Source organism: Vollenhovia emeryi, unplaced genomic scaffold, assembly GCF_000949405.1.
Source record: "Vollenhovia emeryi isolate VEMERY1.0 unplaced genomic scaffold, V.emery_V1.0 DF939282.1, whole genome shotgun sequence".
Taxonomy (NCBI): Eukaryota; Metazoa; Arthropoda; class Insecta; order Hymenoptera; family Formicidae; genus Vollenhovia; species Vollenhovia emeryi.
This window is the reverse complement of record NW_011967084.1, coordinates 177,841-196,539: the sequence shown is the minus strand read 5'-3', so window position 1 is coordinate 196,539 and position 18,699 is coordinate 177,841. Positions and strand designations below refer to the sequence as shown.

At 50.7% G+C, this 18,699-nt stretch overlaps 5 protein-coding genes across 7 annotated transcripts in view; 3 read left to right on the top strand and 2 right to left on the bottom strand.

Annotated features, from left to right (window-relative positions):
- Positions 1 to 12,554, bottom strand: part of LOC105559262 (eukaryotic translation initiation factor 4E-like) — a 15,672-nt gene extending 3,118 nt beyond the window's left edge. The window contains exon 1 of the mRNA XM_012007420.1: positions 12,488 to 12,554. Coding sequence (XP_011862810.1) covers positions 12,488 to 12,520 — 33 coding nt within the window. The 5' untranslated portion in view covers positions 12,521 to 12,554. The remainder of the gene's footprint in view (positions 1 to 12,487) is intronic.
- Positions 850 to 4,655, top strand: LOC105559263. Its single transcript, XM_012007421.1, has 6 exons — positions 850 to 925; positions 1,191 to 1,838; positions 1,921 to 2,429; positions 2,616 to 3,078; positions 3,755 to 4,063; positions 4,131 to 4,655. The coding sequence occupies exons 1-6, from the start codon at positions 914 to 916 to the stop codon at positions 4,194 to 4,196; spliced, it is 2,007 nt and encodes a 668-aa protein (XP_011862811.1). The 5' UTR covers positions 850 to 913; the 3' UTR covers positions 4,197 to 4,655.
- Positions 4,821 to 8,912, top strand: LOC105559264 (histone-lysine N-methyltransferase SETD1B-like). Its single transcript, XM_012007422.1, has 6 exons — positions 4,821 to 5,565; positions 5,862 to 6,539; positions 6,615 to 7,105; positions 7,220 to 7,667; positions 8,097 to 8,489; positions 8,583 to 8,912. Exons 1-6 carry the CDS (start codon positions 5,302 to 5,304, stop codon positions 8,646 to 8,648), a joined length of 2,340 nt encoding a protein of 779 aa, XP_011862812.1. The 5' UTR covers positions 4,821 to 5,301; the 3' UTR covers positions 8,649 to 8,912.
- Positions 10,932 to 13,687, top strand: LOC105559265 (proliferating cell nuclear antigen). Its single transcript, XM_012007424.1, has 4 exons — positions 10,932 to 11,317; positions 11,879 to 12,044; positions 12,284 to 12,428; positions 12,931 to 13,687. Exons 1-4 carry the CDS (start codon positions 11,097 to 11,099, stop codon positions 13,182 to 13,184), a joined length of 786 nt encoding a protein of 261 aa, XP_011862814.1. The 5' UTR covers positions 10,932 to 11,096; the 3' UTR covers positions 13,185 to 13,687.
- The window catches only part of LOC105559266 (zinc finger and BTB domain-containing protein 14), an 8,836-nt gene continuing 3,565 nt past the window's right edge, over positions 13,429 to 18,699 (bottom strand). The window contains exons 1-6 of one of the 3 annotated variants that reach the window (XM_012007425.1): positions 17,748 to 18,066; positions 16,402 to 16,643; positions 15,770 to 16,288; positions 15,565 to 15,672; positions 15,072 to 15,236; positions 13,429 to 14,990 (exon numbers count right to left, since the gene is read on the bottom strand). In XM_012007425.1, the coding sequence (XP_011862815.1) occupies positions 14,604 to 14,990; positions 15,072 to 15,236; positions 15,565 to 15,672; positions 15,770 to 16,288; positions 16,402 to 16,643; positions 17,748 to 17,757 (1,431 nt within the window). In that variant the 5' untranslated portion in view covers positions 17,758 to 18,066 and the 3' untranslated portion in view covers positions 13,429 to 14,603. Of the gene's footprint in view, positions 14,991 to 15,071; positions 15,237 to 15,564; positions 15,673 to 15,769; positions 16,289 to 16,401; positions 16,644 to 17,583; positions 17,662 to 17,747; positions 18,067 to 18,699 lie in introns of those variants that run through there. The other 2 variants (XM_012007426.1, XM_012007427.1) reach the window with 2 other exon arrangements.

Sequence of the window (18,699 nt, the reverse complement as noted above, 5' to 3'; positions counted from 1 at the left end):
AACCGGGCCTAAGGGCAACTTTCACCAAGCTCCGGTTAACTCAACCGATCTAGTAACATGCAGGATTGCAACTGAATCTGATGAGAAATCTGATGAGAATCCGAGAAAATATATCAGATTCGGTTGCAATCCTGCATGTTACTAGATCGGTTGGGTTAACCGGAGCTTGGTGAAAGTTGCCCTAAAGCCCGCTGCAGACGATGCTATTTTTCCTGCTGGATTGCTTGCGATTTACTAAATTACTAGGAATCCTGAATGCTGAGTGGTGCAATGATAGTAATTTACTAAATTGCAAGCAATCCAGCAGGAAAAATAGCATCGTCTGCAGCGGGCTTAAGACAAGTATATTTTTTCTCATTCTAGCTTACTGCACTAGTTCACCAGTGCAGGAACAGAAAACAAGCCCTCGTGCTGCCAAATTGAATTCGCGGCGGCGACGATCGCTCGAGCTGCTTCCGCGGAATACACGCTTCGCGTATCTCGCGCTTGCGTCTCGCTCGCGTTCCACAAGAAGGCGAGTCGTCACGTGTGTGCGCGACGCGTCGCGGATCGATGACTTGAAGAAGAAAGCGCGAGAGACAAAGAGAAAGAGCGAAACTCGGGGACGTGTTTCCCCGGTGTCTCGTGGACGACGCGCGCAACTCGCTCGCGTTCCCGCGCAGAATAATGTAGATTGCGAGACGTATTTTCCTGTTCATTTCGTACAATCGTGTGCAAAATCGTAGAATTTTGCGCGCGCGAAAGGGTCAGCAAGGTTGGCACTCCTGACGTCCAACCCCCCCCCCCCCCCGCACCCGGTAGTTACGCGCTTGTCAGTCCTGTCACCCGTGTGCTCGCGCTACGATGTGTTTACATTGTAACTCACGAGACGCTACTGCGTGCTGCGAGGACGAGTCACGTTGATCCCGGCAGCATGAAGCGCACGGTAATGCCGCAGCCTACCGTTCGCCCCCGCGCACGACGCGGAGACGCTCGGCGACGCGCCGCGCGCTTCCTTTTCTCCCCGCCCCCCGTCGATTTGCGACAATTTTTTAGGTTATTCTAGGTTAATTCGTCCACGCCAGGCGCAATGTTTACGCGCGCAGCGGGCGTCTCACCGGCGCCGTCCGCGGGGCGAATCGCCGCCCCGACGACCTCGCCGCGGCAGGCGCGCGCTCGATTTTAATTGACGACGCCTCTCGATCTTGCAGGTGCCCGAGGAGAGCGGCGAGAGCAAGCGGACCTACGTCAAGCAGGAGTCGGTCAGCTTCGGCTACGATGCCTCGTACGCCAATTACTCGCCGTCGTCCGCGCCCTCCATCGCTCAGCCGTTACCCGGCCAGCCGCCCCTGCCTCCCATGCCGCCGCCCAGCGGGGTTCCGCCTCCGCCGCACGTATTCGGACCAGTGCCTTCCCAAGTCGCCCCCATCCAAGCCTGGACGCATCCCCCGTGGCAGTGGATAGCGTCGCAGCCGTCCCTGCCGCACCCGACCCCGCGCGAGATCACCAACACGATTCAGAGGGAGATGCCGCTGAGGGGTAGCTACGTACGCCACGAGAGGTTTGCTCACAACCGGAGCAATATGTACGTCCAGAGGAATAACTTCCATCGTAAGAGCAAGAGGCCCATGCGTTTCGGCCAGTCGCAGGGCCAGTTCGATCAGAACGCGTACTTCGGCGCCACCCTGACCGGCAGCCTCGGATTGCAGTGGCAGAGGAACAATTACGCCGCGCCGGCGGGCGACGGATTGATGAACCACATGGCCGTCCCTCTGTCTGCTCATTCCATACCTTCCATTCCACCGGGGATCGCGAGCGGCAGGCACGGCGAGGAGGCGGAGGATCAGGATGTGAAAATTGTACCGTACCGATGCGTATTGTTGAGCGGCGCCTGCGTCTGTCGCAGGGGCGTGCTAACGCGATTGGATCTTTCTTTTTCAGGAGAAGGTGGTGAAGAAGAATAAACAGAGGAAGCCGATGTCCCAGAGCTATCCCAGTAAGCCGTGGAACAGGGAGGACGCGGAGAGAGCTCTGATGACCGAGAACGAGTACAATATGAAGAACAAAGTTAACGCGCAGAGTTTAATAATTAAGTTTCCCGATCCGGATCTAAATAAGGACATTGTCAGGCTGTTTCACCCTGGTATACGGAATATACACTTTCAAAATCCGAGCGGTCCGAGGTATTGCTTCATTCAGATGGCGAAGAGCGTCAACATTGACGGGGCTATAAAGGAGCTGGAGAAGATCAAGTTCGGCACGGGGTATCTCAAGGTCGAGAAGAAGGCGGTGAGGAACGAGGATGTCCGGAACACGAAGCCCGAGGACATAAATCCATACAATCTATACATAGGAAATCTGCCCACGTTTGTTAAGGCGAACGAAATTAAAAGCAAATTTCCGAAGGCACGCGTGGACGTGTCGAGGGCGCGGAAGTTGAAGAACACGCAGTGAGTTGTAGACACTTTATAAACGTTTACGTAGCCAATAGAGAGAGAGAGAGAGAGAGAGTGCAATCTTCGAATATTCCGTTATCTCGTTTTTACATTTGTTGTAGGTTTGCTTTCGTGAGGCACAACAGTGTATTCTTTGGCTACTCCGTTGTCTCATTTCTACATTTTTACATTTTGTTGCAGGTTTGCTTTCATGAGATACAACAGCGTAGACGACGCGATAGCGGATTACAAAAAGGCGTACGGTTTAATGTGGGACACGCGGAGTATCATCGTTAAATTCAGACGAAAGGAAGGCAACGCTTATCTTCCCGAGGAACTTAAGCCCGACTTCAAGAAGGTCAAAGAGGAGACGGGCAATGCCGCGCAAGCGGAGAAGGAACAGAGCGCGAATCACGTCGAGCTTAAGCCCGATGTTAACGATTCGAAAGAAGACAGCGCTGGTCAAGCGAAGGAGGATAAGGTCAACCACGCGGATAAATCGAGGCAAGACGCGGAGAGCGTGGAAGCGCGATTGCAGGATAATTCCAGTAAAGCGCAGAACAAATCGGCCTCGCTGGTTCAGGAAAATGCAAACTCTCGTTCCTCTTTGTCGCCAACCTCGATCGCGTCGGACAAGACTGTACAAGAGCAACGACAGCCCTGGGTAATATAAAATCAGTATCATTAAGTGTGCTGCAACTGTACGCAAGTAATTATGTTATTTTTCGGAAAATAATTGAAACACTATTGCATATTCCTAAATCAAGTAAAAAAGTCCCGAGACATCATGAGCTAAACATTGAAAAAGTTACAAATTTTCTCTTGAATATCTCAAAAAATGTGCCTCGGTGGCCGAATTAGTTGAGACGCCCGCCTAGCGAGAGGGAGGTCCAGGTTCAAACCCTGGCCGAGGTGATATTTTTTCGCAATAAATTTAGAATAGAATATTTAGACACTACCACCCTGTCACGGCTCCGAGTCCTTTAAATTCTTTGAAATTTGTGTTTAACACATACGAGCCATACTAATTTATTTATCTCAAAAAATATCAGGCAAATCAAAAGACGTTTCGGACAAAAGTTGTACACATTAATTAGTAGAATAAGATAGTATAATGAACAATAGGGGGTTCCATTTAAAAAATTGAAAGTGACCTTCACAGGACCTTCAAGTGACTATCCAAGGTCAAGTCAGTGGCGCCACCTTATGTCCCCCCCGCGAACCAAACAACTTTTGTTTGAAACGTTTTTCCGTATCTTTCATATTTTCGGAGATATTTGCGTGGATCATTGAAAATTAGACACCCTGCGTATCCTAATGCTTCTATTGGTCGCAAACAGACGTGTTCTCAAGCACCTTCGACATCGGAAGCCCCGTCGTCGTGTCCAGCACAGAGCGACGCCGCCGAGGAGATGGTGATGCTCACGCAAATCAAATTGGAACCTATAGATTACGATGACGACGACGACGACGACGATGACGACGATGACGACGACGACGACGACGAGGAACCGGACGATACCGACGACGACGAGGATAATAACGCGGGGAACTTCGAGGACAATGAAGACGAGTCCGACGACGATAGAGACGTTGCGTTTGCGAAGCTTTCATCGGAAGCTGCGAAAGATAAGGAAGAGCCGGCGGATGTAAGCGTGCGATTAGTTGCACTGCGTCTGGTTGAAGCGATTCGGTAACGCGAGCATCTCGTTTCAGCACCTCGACCAGATGTTCAGCGACTTGGAGAACATGACGAGCGACATTGGTTTGCTGAAGAATTGAACGGACGACCGTCTCGACGCGCCGAGATTCTCTTCGGTGGAATGCAATTCCACGTATAATTGTATAAATCAGTAGCCGCCTAACTATAAGCGAATAAGACTGCATGTGTTTAAATACAGTAGCGTAAGCGACTATAGGAGCCCATGTTTAGGCGTTTTGTAATTATTTTTTTCATTGAATTTCAACCTGGACACCATGCCCGAGCGCATGATTATGTAAGCTCTATTGTATCATTAAAGTTATTATTTTGTGTATCCTTCGTGGTCAGTCAATCCGTTTTTGCGTCGCCTCGTCCGCGGCGCGTTCCTTTTTTTTTCCATTTCTTCGCGCGACAAACCCGGAAACGCCCCCACCTCGCCTTTCACCCACGACCACAAAGTCGCAAATCGATGTCAATTATAATCGAAGGATTGCGAGCTTACTGCGTATTGTGAAAATAAACGACAGTTAATGATACAATTCTGCAAGTAATAATTCTCTTTGCGCTCAAGTCTCTCTTTTACAGAAGCGTCACGTCTCTGTGGCTTGGTTCGCGCGCTTCAACGACGCGACGCGCGTTCGCGTCCGCGTCGTCACGTGCGCGGCGCGACGCGGATCGATAGTTCGAAGAAAAGAAGGAAGAGAGAGAGAGAGAGAAAGGAAGCGAGGAATGATCGGCGTCCGCGAGCGCGGATGCAGGCGCGTTCCTCGTCAACGACGAGATGAATTGCGCAACGCGATTTCGCCCAGTGATGGGAGATCGCACGGAATTCACGCGCACGCGCATTGAGCAAACTTCTGCGCAGCCTCACTGACGTACATATTATGTGGTAGCATAAGGTTCCCAACATGAAAATGAATCTGAAAGCGAATTTAGGGAGGAAAAATTTTGATGTAAGTATCATGGTTCACAAATGTATTATTATTAGAAACAGTAAACGAAGCAGATGGGTTGATATTACGACTTTGATTTATATTATCAATATGTATTATCACAAACACTATCACAGAATAAACACGGGAAAACTATCGGAATGGATACTTCGTGCATGCACGGGACCCCTGTGACCCCTTAACGTGGCACCTACATCCATCATTGGATTCGAGCTGCTACGTCATCTCACGCATGCGCACGAAGTCTCCCGTAGCAGACGATTCCGTGCAATCTCCCATCACTGATTTCGCCCCGTCACCTCTCGTCGCGATCGGGTCAGGGTCGTTCCTGTTTATCCGCCGCGCGCACGCGCGCAGGGGTTGGCACCCCTGGCGTCCGCGCCGTGGCGTACGCTTGTCACTCATGCTCGTGCTACGATGTGTTTACGTTGTAACTCAGGAAATGCTGCTACCCTGTAAGGCGAGCCACGTCGAGCCTGGCAGCATGAAGCGCGCGGTAAATGTCCGGTGCCCGCGTCACTCCTCGCCGTCGCCGGCGCGACAATCCGGCGGCGCGCGTCCCACCGCCTCCCCCGTTCTCCGTTGCGCGCGCGACGACTCTTGTAGGTTATTCTAGGTTAAGTTCGCTCCCACGCCGAGCTGCGCTTACGCGCGCGATTGCACCGACGTGGTACGCGCGACCGGGCGGTCGCCGGGCCGCCCCGGCGCCGCCCGGTCGCCCACGTCGTGAGATTCGCCGGTCACCGCGCGCCCGCTCCGTTTTAATTCAATACTTTGACCGTGCCGTTTCAGGTGCCCGAGCAGAGCGGCGATGGCAAGCGGAACTACTTCAAGCACGAGTCCATCGGCTTCGGATACGACGCCGCCTCGTACGCCAACTACCCGTCGCCGTCGTCGTCGTCGTCCACGCCCTCCGCCATCGCCCAGCCTCTACCCGGCCAGCCACCCCTGCCTCCCATGCCGCCGCCGCCCAGCGGGGTCCCGCCTCCGCCACACGTTTTCGGACCAGTGCCTTCCCAAGTAGCCCCCATCCAGTGGACACCCGCGCACACCCCCTGGCAATGGATAGCGTCGCAAACGTCCCCCCTGCCGCCCCCGACTCCGCACGAGATCGCTAATACGATTGCTCAGAGGGAGATCCCGCTCAGGGGTAACTACGTGCGCCGCGAGAGGTTTCACAGTAGGAGCAACGTGTACGCTCAGAGAAATAACTTTCACCGTAAAAACCGAAGGGTGGTGCGGTTCGGGCAGCCGCAGGCGCAGTTCGATCAGGCCGCGTACTTTGGCGCGACCCTCGCCGGTAATCTCGGACTGGAGTGGCGGAGGGGCAATTATCCCGTCGCGACGAGCGACGCCATAATAAACCACATGACCGTTCCCGTACCTAATCATCCCCCCGTACCCTCCATCCCGCCGGGAATCGCGAGCGGCCGGCACGTCGAGGAGGCGGAGGATCAGGATGTAAAAATTGTACTGTCGCGAACGTGCGTCTCCCGCGCGGTGTTTGCATTCGAGGCCGGCCTGATGCGATTCTCCTTTTTTCAGGAAAAGGTGGTGAAGAAGAACAAGCAGAGGAAGCCGATGTCCCAGAGCTACGTCAACAAGCCGTGGAACAGGGAGGACGCGGAAAGGGCTCTGAAGATCGAGAGCGAGTACAACATGAAGAACAAGGTCAACGCGCAGAGCTTGATAATCAAGTTCCCCGACACGGACTTGAATAAGGACATCGTCACCAAGTTTCATTCCGACATACTGAACATACACTTTCAAAATCCCTGCGGGCCGAGATACTGCTTCATTCAGATGGCGGAGGACGTGAATATTGACGAGGCGATCAAGGAGCTGGAGAAGATCAAGTTTGGCCTTGGGCACTTGAAGGTCGAGAAGAAGTCGTTGCGAGACGAGGATAATCCGGAGGAGATAGATCCCTATACCTTGTTCATAGGAAATCTGCCCGAATCTGTTAAAACGAGCGAGATAAAGAGTAAGTTTCCGAAGGCGCAAGACGAAGAGACGCGGAAGATGAAGAACACACGGTGAGTTATAGGTGGATCTTGTTAATCCGCTTGACTTGCTGTGCAAGTCTAACTGGATTGTTCAGTTTCTTCAAGAAGCTGCGCTCATAATGTTATCCCTACGTTTCGTTGCAGAAATATTCTTATGAGATACAACAGCGTGGATGATGCGATATCAGACTACAAACAAGCGTACGGTTTAATGTGGGACAAGAGGAATATTAACGTTAGATTCAGACGGAAGAGAGGCAACGCTTGTCCACCCGAGGAACCCAAGCTCGACGTTAAGAAAGTTAAGGAGGAGCCGAGCAACGCCGCACAAGCGGAGAAGGAGCGGAACGCGAATCATGTTGAGCTAGAGGTAAACATCAACGAGTTGAAAGAGGAAGAAGGTAACGCCGACGAAACGAAGGAGGACAAGCTCAATCACGCGGACAAGTCGTCGGCAAATCAAAATGCGGGTAGCGCGGTAGCGCGACTGCAAGATAATTCCAATAAGGCGCAAAGGAAACCGGCGTCGCAGGTTCAGGAGGACACGAACTCTCACCTGGCTGGGTTATCGGCACAAGAAGAACAACCTTGGGTAATGGATGTAAAATCAATGTCGTTATATTGTGTACTGTCGTGTGGCGATTGTATGTATAAATTTCTAAACGTTATTGCTCGGGAAAGAACTGTTTAAACACCGCACAAAGCTCTGGCGAATAACAAATACAATGGGATAAAAGAGTTAAGAGCCGCGATAGGATGTTAATGTCGAAATTTTATTATATTGATGGACAATTAGAAGAAATTTATCTTCTGGCTGAGGTAACATTTTTCGCAACAAATTTCGTCTGTGTAAGACAATTATTTAGACACTGACTCTCTGTTACAGCTCTTAGCTCTTGTTCCATCGGATTTGCTGTTTAAGTGCACCTCGGGTTTGATCCTTAAGATCAGGCAAAATAAAGCCACATAGTATTTTACGGTCGTTCCAATGGGTCGATAATACTTTTATCTTTCTATGTAGACGTCACAGTCCCCTCAAGTACCTACGGCATCGGAAGCTCCCCCGCCGTATCTAACCGAAGCGAACGCCGTTGAGGAAACGGTGATGCTTGCACAAATCAAGGAGGAGCCCATAGATTACGATGACATGGATACGTTTGATAATATGTATAATAGCATGCGGTCGGACGATGATGTCGACGATGATGACGATTCCGACGATGACGAGGAGCCGGACGATTCCGACGATGACGAGGACGATGCCGAGGAGCCGGACGATTCCGACGACGACGAGGATAACAATGCGGATGACCGTGGCGACGACGATGAGGACGAGGATATCGACGATGACGGAAATATTGCGTTTAGGGCTAAGTTGTCAGGAGCAACGCGAGATAACGAAGAACCGTCAGACGTGAGTATATAGCGTGCTTGACTAATTGCGCATTTGGAAATCTCTTGGATAATATTTCGGACGCGGCACTAACATCCCGTCTTCTTGCTGCAGCACCTCGATCAAATGTTCAGCGAACTGGAGAACATGACGGGCGATATTGGTTTCTTAAAACAATGAACGAAACCACGTCGTCTCCAACGCTGACCGATCCAGTTCTTTTGATGAGATTTGATTCCGCATATAACGTGTAAATATCAGTAGTTGCGTAATATAAACGAATGAGACTGCATGTATTTAGATATAGTAGCGTAAGCGATTATATAAAGCCCGTATTTAAGTATTTTGTAATTATTATTTCTTCCAATGGATTTCAATGAATATCAGGCTTAAGCGGATCATCATGTAAGCTCTATTATATCATTAAAGTTATTATTTTACGTATTCCTTCGTAATTAATCTGCTCGCCGGCCGCGCGTCGTTCTATTCGTTTTTCTACAGAGAAAGTTGCAAGGAGCGAGCGGTGAACCCGAAGAACCACATCTTTTTTATCGACGAATCCAGTACGGGAGTTCTGTAACTTGCTATCGAGGCTTTTCGATATCGTTAACTAGTAACAACCCATGAAAAGCTGCGTCTTTTACGAAGATCGTCTTTGCCATTGGCTGTCGCTAGTTAAGGATACCGAAACGCATCGATAGCAAGTTCCACACAAAAGAATCCCCGTACAGGTGGTCAATTCTGTATCTTACGCTATAGTGAAAATGTTAAAAGTGAGTAGCCTTGTCTCTTTCTAACTGTCCCCTTAAAAAAGAGACAAAGCCGCTCGCTTTAAGCATCTTCACTATGGTGTAAAATACAGAATTGAGCCCACTATAGTGAAAATGCTAAAAGTGAATAGCTTTGTCTCTTTCTAGCCGTCGAAAGAGACAAAGCCGCTCACGCATTTCCACTGTATTGTAAGATACAGAATTGACCCCCAGGAGGATTCGTGTCAGTTATAATTAGACGATTGCGAGTTTGGCGAATATATTGCGGAAATATAACAGTTGAGGCTCTGCGAAGAATAACGATTCTTTCCACACACATGAGCTGCGGCTACAAATGCTTCGAAGCGTTTCTCCGTCTATCTTTATTGAAAGGAAGAAGCAGGAGAATTGTTCTCGACGAATATTCTGAAAGCGTTCTTCTTTGTTATGAATGTACGATTTCTAATTGGAACAATCTATATATATATATTTGTAGAATATTCGATTGAAATATTCTGAAATTGAGAATATTTGCACTCCAGAGGAATATTCATAGAACTACGTGTGCTATCTGGGTAGATATACAATTCGCGATTGTAACGTTCTATGCATATTCATATAATATTCAATCCGAATTCCAAAATTAAGAACATTCGCGCTCTCTAAGAATATTCCATAGAGCATTGTGTGTTATCTGCCCAGATAGCACAAGACACTCCTACGAACATTTTAAGAATATTCTTCAAGATTATTTGGAATATCCCATAGGTCATTCTTATATATTTATCTTATGTTCATAGAATATTCGACTGGCACTACTATAAATGTTTTTTTTTCAAATGTGAATAGAATAATCTATCGAATATACCCAGTGAGAAATGATTCGTCGATCGACGTCGAAATGATGTCGAATCGACGTCAATTCGACGGTATCGATGTCGATTCGACGTCGTTTCGACGTCGATCGACGAATCATTTCTCACTGGGTAGCGTGTCGGTTAGTCCCAGTCTACAATAGAGATTTAAGCCCTAAGCTTTAAGAAATTGACTAATCACAGTCGCGCATTCTACTCATACTTGACCGTGATTGGCCAATTTCTTAAAGCTTAGGGCTTAAATCATCTATTGTAGACTGGGACTTATACATGGTATGATCCCAAGTTTCACTGCTTTTTACATAAGATATGTGTATTACGCAATAAACAATACGCGATACGTGAACTCGATGAATATTAAAGAATTATTCTGAACAAATATTCCAAAGGCATTCTCGACGAATATTCTGAACACGTTCTTCTCTGTTACGAATGTACGATTTCTAATTGTAATAATCTATATATATATTTATAGAACATATTCGATTGGAATATTCTGAAATTGAGAATATTCGCACTCCAAAAGAATATTCATAGAACTGCGTGTGCTATCTGGGTGGGGGACGCGTGTCGAGTTGTGTAAAGTCCGTATCAGACTACGGATTGAGATTGGGATTAGATTGAAATTTGACCAATCAGAGTAAAAGTTACTGAACTTAAGATTAGTAAACTTTACTGTGATTGGTTAAATTTCAATCTAATCCCAATCTCAATCCGTAGTCTGATACGGGCTTCACCTTCCAAAAGATAGCGCCGGTCAATCCTCCCTGCGATTGTTCAGCGTTTGAACGCCGGATACATTCCCGGGTCGCGCGGGCGCCACCTACCTCCGGCCGCGCGCGCGAGCGCGCGACAAAAGCGCGGGTAACCGTCCGCCGAAAGTCCGTGGTGGCCGCGAGGGGATAACTTGTTGCTTCGGGCGATTATTTTCGCCGCGTTTACCCACCCGGGAGCGAGTTCGAGAGCCTCGTCGGCGCGAGCGTGAGAGAGCGGAGCGGCGCACGATGTTCGAGGCACGCCTGACGCAGAGCGCGATCCTGAAGAAGGTGCTGGACGCGGTGAAAGACCTCCTGACCGAGGCGACTTTCGAATGTTCCGACTCGGGGATTCAGGTCCAGGCGATGGACAACGCGCACGTCTCCCTGGTCTCGCTGAATCTCAGGAGCGACGGCTTCGACAAGTACCGTTGCGACCGTAACCTGTCCATGGGGATGAGCATCAGTTGGTGAGCTCGGACGCGATCGTTTGAAGGTTATGCGCCGGCCGACCTTGTCGAACAAAGGCAGCGACGGCGCCCGGGCCGACGCCAGACATCTCGGCGATGCTCTCGCGGCGCAACGGAATTTTACGAATTCTTGCTGGAAGACGTTGCCGCGATGTCGCTAGAATGTTCTGCGTCAGCCGCGTGCTCCTTTTCGCTTCATTTACCCTCGCGCCCTTTGCTCCGCGAAGCGGTGCAGCCGCTGAGTAAGGATTTTATGAAATTTTGTCCGGTATTCACGGTCGGATCTTATATTTGAGACCGTCCTAAGTTGATCTCGACTTAAAATCGACTTGGGACAGTCTTAGATACAAGATCCGACTGTGCAAATCGCCCGGTAAGACTGTACTTACGATGATCTTAAACGTGAGAACAGACTGTTACGAGTTACCAGCCGTAAAGTGAGAGTCGAGGGAGAATTTTTGAGAGATGCGGCCAGAAGGAGCGGCTCTAGAGCCCGGCGAAACGACCACAACAATTAATGCCCGTCCCAGCGCACAGTAATTGACCGCGAAACGCTTTCAGCATGTCCAAGATCCTGCGATGCGCCGGCGCGGAGGACACGGTGACCCTCAGGGCGTGGGACAATCCCGAGTCTATCGTCTTTATATTCGAGTCGCCGAACAAGGACAAGCTGGCCGAGTACGAGATGAAATTGATCAACATGGATCAGGAGCACCTGGGCATACCCGTGAGGCTCTCTCGCTTGCTTAGGCTGATGGCAGAGAACAATCTGTAAACGCTTAAGACTGTCTCAGTCGCAGACGTAGGGCAAGTCGTATACAATAGCCTTTCACGACTTACGTTTCTCTCTGCCTTGCCCTACGTCTACGACTGAGACAGTCTTAAGCGTTTACGGATTGTTCTCTGCCATCAGCCTTAAGAAACGCGACGGCGGCTGTCGTTCTCATCTAAACAATCGCTTTGCAGGAGACCTCGTACTCGTGCGTCGTGAAAATGCCGACCGCGGAGTTTACCCGCATATGCAGGGACCTGAGTCAGTTCGGGGAGTCGATAACCTTCGCGTGCACCAAGGAGGGTATAAAGTTCAGCGCGTCCGGCGACTACGGCTCAGGTGAACTAACATTCCCGAGATAAGGCGATACGGCGCGCCAACGTGTTTCCTCTACTTACGTCGTAAAAGCGAAACGGAAGCCTCAGCGCCATTCTCTTTGATGCCGAGATTATCTGTGTACTGCCCTAGCGCGACCACGGATCGAGACTGGCGGGGTTGAAGTCCTCGATCCTCGACCGAAGGTGTACTTAAAACTGCCTGTTTTTCTAATCTCGCGAGCAAAGGTCGCGGTTTTTGCACACTCTTCCTTGTTTACGTTTTCACTTCCATCTATTTACCGCGGGAGGACATTTGGCCGCTAGGCGAAATTGGGCAAGCGCAAGTTTTGTAGATACATTTGTACAGGACTTTCAAACGACGCAAAAGAGCCAAAAGCGCTATGATGTTTATAACACTGTACAGAATATTCGAGATCAAAGAGACTGGCCGTTCGCGCGGCGACGCGCCCTGTACGCGCGTGTTACACGAGCGGCTTTTACACGCTGCCTCTATTTCTTTGCAGCCAACATCAAGCTGGCGCAGACCGCGGATGCGGATAACGAGGAGGAAGCGGTAATAGTTAATATGCAGGAGCCCGTGAAGCTGACGTTCGCCTGTCGCTATCTGAATTGCTTTGTGAAAGCCGGTCCTCTTTGCAACCAAGTCACGTTGTCCATGTCCGACGACGTGCCTCTCGTATGCGAATACAAGATCGGCGATATTGGGCACATCAGATATTACCTGGCGCCCAAGATCGACGACGAGGAAGAAAACTAAAATAACGATAGAAATAGAATTCGTATACATGGAACTGTAATTATCGATGCTACATCACGTGCTGTTGTTTCTCGGAAAATTTTGCCCTATTAGCATTCGACGCTCGTCATATTTATTTCAATAGGAAACGGATTAGTGGGCTCGATAATTTCAAGGAGGGATGATGCCATACACACTTGCTAATCTGAGAAAATTAAATACACCGTTATTCGACATTGAGGTACAAGTAAGGCAAAGTTAAAGGTACTTTTAAGGTAATATATTATTTTAATTTTACATTTAAAAGTTATTTGGCTCGTCACAGTGCTAGCGCGATGCAGAATTGACACTAAAATTTATAGTAGAGTGACACAATGGTTAGTATAGCAAAATGGTGTCATCCTCTTAATTAATATTCACATTATTAATGTTCCAGAGACTGTGACAGTATTTTGATAATATCGCATTGTTCTTTTTTTTTATATGTAAGAAGAACTCAATATATTTTCAAAAAATTTGATAAATTTTGAATGTTATATATTATCCTTATGTCCTAGCCTAGATCGAAATTTCAAGTTTTGCTTAATGCAAGTATCTTACTTTTTTTTATATGTTTGTGTGTGTGTATACGCTACTTTAATATAAAAATACATAATTAACTTACGAGCTGAGGGAATAAGAGGGCTATCATGGATGGAATAGCCTAGAAATAGTATACAGTTAAATCTTACATAATTTGGATTTATCCTAGAATTACTCTAAATAATTAAGTTAATCATTAAATATTGATTTATACTATAGAATTATTTTACACGCAAGCACTCCTCGACAGATCTCTATAAATAGTAAAGTCATTCTTCATTTGTCCTCTTTGTTCTCAAACGAAAATCCTTTTCTCAAACAAGTAACTTGTTTTCAAATACGTGCGCTACATTAAGGGGAAGAAAAGAAGGTTCAAAACGTTCAAATGAGACATTTTGGCAATATTAATCAGCCTCTTTGGTATTAAGACCCTGATATTGCTTTCTTGTTTCAACTCAACCGAAAGTTATTTAACGAGAGAGAGAAATAGAGAAGTTCTATTATTTTATACATTATTAAAAAGAAGATTATTATATAAAGAATGCACAACTACCCTTTAGAAAAAATAGTTTGTATAGATTTCTCTCCAATATGCATTGTGAAATTTTAAAATGCGCGCTCAGTTATGCTTCCTCTCGCGGTGGAGATTCACACAGATCTCGGCCCGATCAGTTCGCCGTCGTGCTCCGATTTGGCATCCTTTTTATACGTTATAGATACGCGTTCAGTCTACGTAGTCATAATATTGAATATACATAAGATACCGTATGGTCTCTCCACGACTGAGACGCCATGCAAGACAATATATATATTTATATACATATATATTGTTGCGTCGGAAAGAAATGTGAGAGGTCTTTAAGCGTTCGTGCTACCGTTACTTCCGTATAAGCTAGGATGTACGTATTTGTCATGCAGTGTCCTTAAATGCCTCAGTAAGTTGCTCTTTACGTTGAAGCCCTTTTTACAGTAGGAGCAGAGGAAGGGCTTTTCGCCCGTGTGTGTTCTCTGGTGGATGACCATCGAGGCGTGACTCGGGAACTCCTTTTGACATATGTTGCATAACTTTTGGTGATTGTGAACCCTCTTCGGCTTCGGGGGCGCCGAATTGTTCATCAAGGCCAGCTGCTCCTCCGTGTGCTCCGTCTGTATGTGACGCACCCACTCCTGCGGCGTCGAGTACATGTTGCCGCATAGATCGCACTTGAGAGGCGGGAAATCCTTGCTGTCGTCGTTTATATCGTCCTGAAACCACCGCATTTTCTCGTTTCACACATCTCTACGCGCGCGCATACGCCGCATACAAGGAATTACGCGACACAGTACCTTTCGTTTCTTTCTCCGATTCTCGGTCATGTCGGCATGCGTGAATTCTATGTGTCTCACCCAGTCCGACGGTCTGTTAAACGTCTGACTGCACATGTCGCACGTCAGCGGTGTGTATTCTTCCTCCTCCATGTCACCGTCCTCGTCCGCGCTGTGCACGATCTCCTGCAGCGAGAAAACAAGGGGAGCGTGATTGACAGAGAAAAGTCCTCTATTACGAGACAGATTTCTAATATAGGACAGCGGGTATTCAACGCCCAAATTCGATCACAGATCTTTCGTCGCAACGTTGACACGATCTAACAATGAATTTTCCCGTTGAACAGATTTCACTCCAAGAACAATAAATTCATGGTGGAATCAACCGGCGATGCCTGTTAATTCAACAGAAACCCTGCCATCCCGTATTAGGATCCTATCTCGTAACAGGGGACTTCCCTTCGCATCGGAAGAAACAACGTTCACTGTCCGTAGTAGCTTTTATCTTACGCACTGGTTTGATATCGATCTCATGGTCTATCGTAAGCGATTCCGACGGATCGATCGTCTCCTCCCAATCGATCGGCTCGTCCTTCACTAGTAGCTCGAGATTTAGTTCGGTCTAAAAGGAAGGAAGAACTTTACGTCGTCGAACAAGTGCTTTTTCTCAATTTCGCGTTACTGCGAAGTCTAAAGGAAGAAAGAAAGAACCAGCTCACGTTTTCGCCCTCGCTCTTCGACTTGTTCGACTCGACGTCGCTGCTGACGGCCTTCTTCTTCTTGCCGTTCGTCTCAAGATTCTCCTTGTTCTTGCTCTGCTCGTTACTCTTCTCCTCCAGGGTCTTCTTGCCCTCGGACTCGCTGGCCTTGTCGTCGATCTTCTCGACGCTCTTCCTCTCGACCGGCTTCGCCGGCTGCAGATTGTTCTGGCATGCCGCGGCCGCCTGTTGCACGTTCTCGATCACCTTCTCGGAGGTCGGCTGCACCAGCTTGATCTTCTGTATCTGCCCGGTCAGCTGCGACGTTTCCCGCTTGTCGCGCTCGATCTTCTGATTGTTCGACTGTATGTTCTCCTTCTTGCTGCTGCCGGTGTTCGATCTCCACAGTCCACGCACACGCAGTATGTCGCCGGCCTTCAGGACGCCCTCCAGCTGGTCGTTCGTCACGGTGGCCTCGCCGCTGTACATGTACTGTATCAGGATTTTCAGCGTGCGGTATCCGATCTCCGTGGGCAGCACCTGAAAGAAAGAAAGCGCAGTGCCAACATTGACGGATCGTCTTCCACCCTCGGGATCGGAGCTGGTCGTCCGGCGAAACGGACGGGGGGGAGGTGAGATTCTCGATTACCGACCACGATTATCGGCGCGTTGGTGTTGGCGCCGAAGTGGCACGTCTGGAAAATGTGGCTGAGGTAAGACGAGCAGGCGGCGAGGACGAACCGATGGGCCGCCACGTGCCGTCCGCAGGACGTGGCCAGCAGAACGTCCGCGAAGGACTCCGAGTGGAGCAGCGTGGCGACGGAGCTGTGCAGATGCGCCCCGTAGCTGTGCCACTTGAGCTGATAGTTCTCCGAGGCGGCGATGGCCATCTTTTCTGTGATCAACAGCGTCGTCGGATTAGCACTTGAAAATTACATCGAGATATAAGCGCCCGATTGTGTATAAAACGTCGGGGGGCCGCGATCGCGAGGGTCACGCCGAGGGGGGGAGGGGGAGGGGGATGGAATTGCGTTCTCGCGGAATTTCAACGCGTCACCGAGCGAGCCTGTTGCGCGCCGACGAACCCGTCGGCGAAGGGCGACGACGAGCCGATCGGACGACACGGGGCACGGCGGGACATCGCGGCACCGAATTTCCCTCCCCGTCGGCCTCGCGGCGTCTACTCGCGCACTTTTTATCCGTATCGATCTATCGCCGGCGATTAGCGATTTGCGGATAGCCGTCCGCAGAGGCGGCCGGGGGAAGCTATAGAAGAAATCGCCCCCTCCCCCCCATCTCTTACCCGCGATCTGGCGCGGGCGAGGAGCCGCGTCGCGCGCGATCCAGCGGGGGCGGCTCGGCTACTTAATCTTTTTTTCACCGCGGGGCGATCGTCGGCGTCGCCGCTACCCGACGGGGACAAAGCCGTTAGTTGCGGATCGTTCGCGATCGATCGCGACGGCGGCGAGCAGGGAGGAAGACACGGCGAGCGCGCTCTCCGGCACGATACTATTCGCGGGCGACCAGCGTGAAACGATTCGCCGAAGCGGCGCCGATCGACGAGTCCGCCTCTCGCTGGGCAGCGCGGCGCCGAGGGGGCTTCCCCGGCCGCGATCCGCGTCCGGTGCCGCCGTCGCCGTCGCCGCCCGTATACAGATCAATGCAGGCCGATAAGGGAGCCGCGGCAACGTGATAGCCCGCGCGCCCGCGACTCCTCGCGTTCCCGCCGTCGATCGGGCCCGCGAATATCAATCGGGTACGCGCGGGGCGGCGCGGCGAGGCCTGGCGCGGTCACTCGACACCCTCTGTCCGCAAATACGCGGGGGAATATGCACCGGGGAATCACCAGCCGAGGAACCGCCGACGAGCGCCCGTCCACGACACGCGGGGAGGAGAACGCGCCGCGTCGAGCACCCTCGATCCCGCTCCCTCTTTCTCCCCTTCTCTCCCTGTCTCTCCCTCCGGCCGGACGTCGTCTTTGCAGCTGCCCGCGATTTACCTGAGAGCATCGGCGCACCGGTAACGACGACTCCGGGTTCCACTGCCGAGGGAGACGGCTCCGCCGGGGATTAAACTCCGCGCGCGAGGGCTAGCCACGCCGACGACCAGGTTCCGGGGCTACGGGGGTGCAGCCGGGGGGGAAACGACGGGACAAGCACAGCGGGCAACGTCGACGGGGAACGAGGACTGCGTGCACGAGCGCGGCGTAGCCCGCGCGCGTCGTCGGTGTTTTGAAAGGCGCTTGGCGCGGACAGGACGGGGGCACACGGGGCAGATACGAGCATCGAACGAACCGCCGCGTAGGAGCCTAAAAATCGATATTTCGGTCTTTGCTCCGCATCCTCTCCGCGCGCGGCGCGGCGCGGAGCGGCGCGGAACGCGCGTCCGTGGCTCGCCGGCTTTCGCCGGCTGGAGAGAGAGAGAGACAGAGAGAGAGAGAGAGAGGGAGAGGGGGGAGGAGGGAGGGAGGGAGAGAGACGGAGAAAGAGGTAGGGTATGCCCCCCTGGCGTTCATCATCGATTTTCCCGGCTACCAATCGCACGCATCCATTTATCGCATCGATCGCCCGAGCTGATTTCAGCGTTTGCGTCCGTCCGTCCATCCGCCCGCTCGCTCGCTCGCTCTCCACGACGATTCATGCACCCTCCCGACGATCCCCCCCTCCCGCCTCTGCTTCTCTGCCCGCGCGTTCGACCTCCCTTCCTACCGTCCTCGCACACCGTCGGCGCGTACCCTTCCTCCCCTATCCCCTCGGCGAGACCACCCTCGCCGCGGCGGCGGCGGCGGCGGCCGCCGCCGCCATCGCCACCGTCGCGTTTCGGCCGTGCCTTCGATTACAGATATACGACTCCGCGGCTCGAGAGGTTCCCGAGAGGGAGGCTGGGCCTCGTCGACGCGAGATCGCGTCCGCCGACTTCCCCGTGCCTGTTGACACCCTACGTTCCCTCGC

What these genes read in the sequence shown, in the direction of transcription:
- LOC105559263 (XM_012007421.1), top strand. An exon ending in AGGATCAGGATGTGAAAATT is followed by an intron (nt 1,839 to 1,920) that starts GTACCGTACCGA and finishes TTTCTTTTTCAG; the next exon opens with GAGAAGGTGGTGAAGAAGAA. An exon ending in ATAAGGAAGAGCCGGCGGAT is followed by an intron (nt 4,064 to 4,130) that starts GTAAGCGTGCGA and finishes ATCTCGTTTCAG; the next exon opens with CACCTCGACCAGATGTTCAG.
- LOC105559264 (XM_012007422.1), top strand. Translation starts at nt 5,302, where the DNA reads ATGCGCACGAAGTCTCCCGTAGCAGACGATTCCGTGCAATCTCCCATC. An exon ending in CTGGCAGCATGAAGCGCGCG is followed by an intron (nt 5,566 to 5,861) that starts GTAAATGTCCGG and finishes GTGCCGTTTCAG; the next exon opens with GTGCCCGAGCAGAGCGGCGA. An exon ending in ATAACGAAGAACCGTCAGAC is followed by an intron (nt 8,490 to 8,582) that starts GTGAGTATATAG and finishes TTCTTGCTGCAG; the next exon opens with CACCTCGATCAAATGTTCAG.
- LOC105559265 (XM_012007424.1), top strand. Translation starts at nt 11,097, where the DNA reads ATGTTCGAGGCACGCCTGACGCAGAGCGCGATCCTGAAGAAGGTGCTG. An exon ending in ATGGGGATGAGCATCAGTTG is followed by an intron (nt 11,318 to 11,878) that starts GTGAGCTCGGAC and finishes AAACGCTTTCAG; the next exon opens with CATGTCCAAGATCCTGCGAT. An exon ending in AGGAGCACCTGGGCATACCC is followed by an intron (nt 12,045 to 12,283) that starts GTGAGGCTCTCT and finishes ATCGCTTTGCAG; the next exon opens with GAGACCTCGTACTCGTGCGT.